This window comes from Cervus canadensis, chromosome 11, assembly GCF_019320065.1.
Source record: "Cervus canadensis isolate Bull #8, Minnesota chromosome 11, ASM1932006v1, whole genome shotgun sequence".
Taxonomy (NCBI): Eukaryota; Metazoa; Chordata; class Mammalia; order Artiodactyla; family Cervidae; genus Cervus; species Cervus canadensis.
The window spans coordinates 53,669,279-53,674,438 of NC_057396.1; the positions used below are offsets into that span (position 1 = coordinate 53,669,279).

The 5,160-nt window shown below is 40.2% G+C and overlaps 1 protein-coding gene across 1 annotated transcript; it reads left to right on the forward strand.

Moving 5' to 3' along the window:
* Nucleotides 1–4,440: 4,440 nt before the first annotated feature.
* Nucleotides 4,441–4,830, forward strand: LOC122450087 (40S ribosomal protein S20-like). The gene has a single exon (XM_043482227.1). It carries the CDS (start codon nucleotides 4,441–4,443, stop codon nucleotides 4,798–4,800), a length of 360 nt encoding a protein of 119 aa, XP_043338162.1. The 3' UTR covers nucleotides 4,801–4,830.
* Nucleotides 4,831–5,160: the final 330 nt, after the last annotated feature.

Consider the following 5,160-nt stretch of genomic DNA (forward strand, 5'->3'; position numbering starts at 1 on the left):
TTCCACCTGGCAGGCAGATGACGGTAAAGCTTAAAAAGGGTAAAAAAAAAAAAAAAAGAGTTTTTAGAAAGTACTTCCATTTCATCTTACTCTATTTTAACTTATTCTCATCTATCACACCATAATTTCTAGGTAATGCAGAAACATTAGATTTGGCTAAGCAAGGAATGATGAACTTTTATTAATAGAAGTCAAGAGAAAATCCTTTCAAACGTCATTCCACAGTTCGGAAAATTAGGAAGGGGGGAAATGGAGGGGAAAGTAAGAGCTCATTCTTTGTCCAACTGGCTTTGCTTATGATGAAATTCATAAAATGGTCATGGATGCTGTGTAATGTGAACCCCTAGAGGCTTGCTCTAGCTTCTGCTAAAATCAAGGGTCCTGAGAATGCCAAAGGAAAACAAACCATTAAGAAAACCTGCAACCATTTGGGAGCATTAGGAAGATCAAGGCAGGTTATTTGGATGTCTGGGAAAGTCGGACTAGATGACTACTTTTCGGTCCATATGACTGAACACATGGGATTCCTATTATTGTCAGTATTCTGCCTTAGGTGAATGGCCCCTCTCCTCATGCCTGCTCATTTTTCCTCTTGGTCTCTGTGGCTTCACCCAAGACAATGTCATCATTCTTATCTGGGCCTTTGTAAACCAAAATACCTCCAGACTAAGAAGTTAGCTTCAAGAGCCAGACATCTATTTCATTATGAGTATCTGTCTAGACATAAAAGGGGTCACTCAACACTTCCCGCCATGATCCTGGGAGCACCAGGACAACAGAAGACCAACACAAGGCAGACACATGTACACCCTCCCCCCAACAAACCTGGGCTCAGACTAACCTTAATAGATTTGACTTTCAATAGAAGTAAAGAGGAAATAGGGAGACTTCTCATTTGGTACAAGTCATCTCGCCATGGGCAAAGACTGATTATATCTGCTGAGTTTGTGGTGTTGCCTTCTAAAGACAGACACGACTGAGCGACTTCACTTTCACTTTTCACTTTCCTGCATTGGAGAAGGAGATGGCAACTCACTCCAGTGTTCTTGCCTGGAGAATCCCAGGGACGGGGGAGCCTGGTGGGCTGCTGTCTATGGGGTCGCACAGAGTCGGACACGACTGAAGTGACTTAGCAGCAGCAGCAGCTTCTAAAGACAAGGGTGGTTTCCTGATTCTCAGGGAAGTCCAACAGGTTCAGCCTCACACTCCCTTGGTTTCATTACCAAACCAAAAGGATCAAGAAGAAGATGTTGGTGGCTTGGTTATTTTGTCCATGATTGGAAATCTTGTGCAGAATGACTGACCTATAGTCAACAGGTGAAGTGCAGCTTTCTTGGGAATCCTGTTAGCTTATAAATTGTTCTCTCTCACCACCCTTTCTGCAAAATGGTGATACAGAATGTAGACCGCTTAGTGTTGATGAATTCATAATGGGGTCAGGATAGAGGATCAAGTTTTTGGCTCAAGACAGAGGTTTTTTTCTGAGACCTTTCTCCATCTAAATTGTTATTTGAAATCTCTGAGCAATCTCTGTCTTTTAATGTACACAGTCTCAGAAACAGCCTCCTATATTCTCGTGTTTTCCATGAGAAGACTGAGGTGCCAATATAAGCATCCAACTAGATTTTGGAGGTAATATTAACAAAATAAGACTTGGGAAAAATACAAAAATAGCCAAATTAACATTGCTTCCCTCAAAATTACGTCATCAGGAGGCCACATGTTTATTCGGTTGAGGCTTCTTTGGCACCTAACCTTCTCTTACCTCCTTGGGAAAAGCTTTTTCACTTCAGGCACATGGAAAAATTAATCCAAATACCTCAGAATTATTTCTTTTTTTAACCAAAAAAAAAAAGAAAGACATTTCCTAGGTTGTTCTACTCTTTTTATGTGTTTGGTACCTAAAGATTTTTAATGTTGGTTCCAAATGTCAAATCTCCCATCAAAGGATTATTTGCCACTATTAAGGACATTCCAAAGAATGTAACACAGACCTTTAAGGTAATTTCAAAGTTTTAAACAAGGCAATTATTTTGGATTAAGACTTTCTAAGGAGGCAGCTACTTTTAGGAAGACTCTGCTCTTTTGCATATATATATATATATATATATATATATTCAGGTCTTCTTTTTGCACAAACTACAGAGGGTCCTGGTCTTGTTGTTGTTGTTGAGTCACTAAGTCATGTTTGACTCTTTGCAACCCCATCGACTGCAGCATGTCAGTCTCCCCTGTTCTCCACTATCTCCCAGAGTTTGCTTATATTCATGTCCATTGAGTCAGTGATGCTATTGAACCATCTTATCCTCTGCCATCACCTTCTTCTTTTGCCTTTAATCTTTCCCACCATCAGGGTCTTTTTCATGAGTTCATATCAGGTAGCCAAAGTATTGGAGCTTTAGCTTCAGCATCAGTCCTTCCAGTGAACATTCAGAGTTGATTTTGACTGGTTTGATCTCCTTGTATTCTATGTAAATAGCACTTCTTGGGATTTTGAATCATGAGAACTATATGCATATCCTACTCTATTTGGGTAAAAGTAATACTATAACTCAAGAGTCACTCTCCCAGTCATCAAGCAAGCATCCTTTTCACCAAATTTCAGACCCTTGAAGGTTACAACTTTTTAAAAATCTTTAGGTAGATATTTATCCTGAAGAATCACTGAGTGATGACTCTATTTTATTGCTAAATTCTTTGTTACATTTATGAGCCTTTCAAAGCAATAGGAACTACTTTCTGGAGATGTTTAGGTTTGTATAATTCACATTACACTGTAATTTTTATATAAACGAAGTTAGAAACATTTCTATATTGAAGTTAATAATGATATGTTCAGGGTTAGTCGAAAGACTTGGAATTTAAACCTCAGATGTGATTGAGAACTATACTGCTGGTGTTATCTTCCTTTAATCTTTTCAGAAACCGAAAAAAAAAAAAAAACCTACACAATTAAGAGAGAGATTGGAATAAATGATAGATATTCTTTTTAAAATTCAAGAATAGGAACTGATCATTGGCCCCCTTAACCGGTTAGGTTTATAGGTCACATTAATCAATATTTGGTTTCACAGCAGATGTGGAGGAAGTGAAAAATCTGGATTCCAAGAAAAACCCAAGAATACTGAAAAGTATCACATTTCACACACATGGAAAAAAATGGAGAGGGAAGAAAGATTTATGTATATCTGAAAGCAATAAGGATGAAAAAAGCACAGCCCAAGTCATCAAAATCGCTGTTGAGAAACCAGATTTGAATGCTGCTTAGAGTTTTAATTAAAACATCAGAAAGCCCTGAAGAACAAGTGTACATCTCAGTACCCCACAGTGTGATCTGGTAACCACTTGTGGGGAGAACTTTACAATCACATATAAGTATCCATGCACAAAGGCATGCATTTCATCTTTATCTCAATCTCTCTCTCTTACAAACATTTAAAGTCCAGTTTCCAGTATCTTATGCAAAAGATCTCTGCCTTTTGTTCATTCCACAGACATTTGCTAAATTCTCTAGGAGGGGCTAGCCTCTCTACTAGGTATTGGTATGGTGAGCAATACAAAGAGAAATTTGGCAAAGAGGAGCAAAGAAACCCCAAATGATGAAAATGACTAAAAACATTGGAAGAAACTTGAGAAAAAAAAAATTAGAACAGGATTAAATTTGGAGACAGGGAACACCAGCTCCCCTATTGGCATCCGCTCAGGTCTACTTACTCATTGTTACTGTGTGCTTGTTGTTTACTGGGTACTCCAGAGAATATGACCAGAGCAATCAAGACACAGTCTTTGGTCCTCACCAACCATCAACACATCTTTTCAAGTCTTACGACACTCTTCCTTCCAAGCCTTCCTAAACTTATTCTTCACTTGCATTCACCAAAGCACACAGCTGGATGTCAGAAGTCATGCCTGCGTCTCTCCAGCTGGGTTGACCGGGTAACACAGCTACAGGTCTCCTACTAAGAATTTGAATCCATTGTCTGCCAGTGCAGTTATTTTAAGATTGGCGTGTGACTGCTGCTGGCAGGTTGGTGAGCAGAGGAAAACAGGAAATGAACTAAATCATTTATTAACATTGAAAATAACAAATTGAAAGGTGTTGGGTCCTGGGGTAAATAGCACTTGGCTGCTGCAAATAAGGGAATTGGAATTTTCCAAAGAGAAGCCTTACCTGAAAGAATTTTCCAAAATTTGGTTTTGGTGTCGTGGAAAAACACTCATTTCCAGCCAATGTTATTGATTGCTGGATGTGTCCTCAAGAAGACACATGCTTACTGAGAACTATAATATGAACACTGTCATTCAAAGTCACTGCAGTGGCTCTTTGAGGAAGACGCGGTCGCCGCTGCCGCGGAGCCCAGCGCCGCCGGCTCTTGTTCCTGACTCTCTGCTGTTCGCTCTCGCCGAGGAGCAAGTCGGCCAGGAAGCCGCGCTGCTTCCATGGCCTTTAAAGACGCCGGCAAGACTCCCGTGGAGTGGGAGGTGGCCATTCACCGGATTAGGATCACCCTCAACAGCCGCAACGTGAAGTCTCTGGAGAAGGTGTGTGCTGACCTGATCAGAGGCGCGAAGGAAAAGAATCTCAAAGTGAAAGGACCAGTTCGGATGCCTACCAAGCCTCTGAGAATAACTACAGGGAAAACTCCTTGTGGAGAAGGTTCTAAGACTTGGGATCGATTCCAAATGAGGATCCACAAGCGACTCATTGACCTGCACAGCCCTTCTGAAATTGTCAAGCAGATCACTTCCATCAGTATTGAGCCAGGAGTCGAGGTGGAAGTCACCATTGCTGATACCTAAATCAATCTTTTTAATAAATCGATAATCAGTTAAAAAAAAAAAAGTCACTGCAACGATCATGCCTTGAGTAGGTCTTGAGAATCAAAAATAAAAAAAAGAAAAAAGAAAAAAGGTGAGGAAATTTTTATTGTGTACCTACCATATGCCAGGCCCAGTAGAAATGTTTTCATAAACACCATGTTATCTACACGTTGTAACAAAAAGCAGAACTGTCAATTTACAAATGGAAAATAATAGAGGCTTGGAGAAGCTACACAACGTGATTGAGGTCACACAGTTCATAGTGTGTGTCTGAAACCAGGATGCATGCCCTTCCATCACACTGCAAGGCTGCCCTACCTCAAAGGACTCTCTCCAATG

What these genes read in the sequence shown, in the direction of transcription:
- LOC122450087 (XM_043482227.1), top strand. Translation starts at nt 4,441, where the DNA reads ATGGCCTTTAAAGACGCCGGCAAGACTCCCGTGGAGTGGGAGGTGGCC.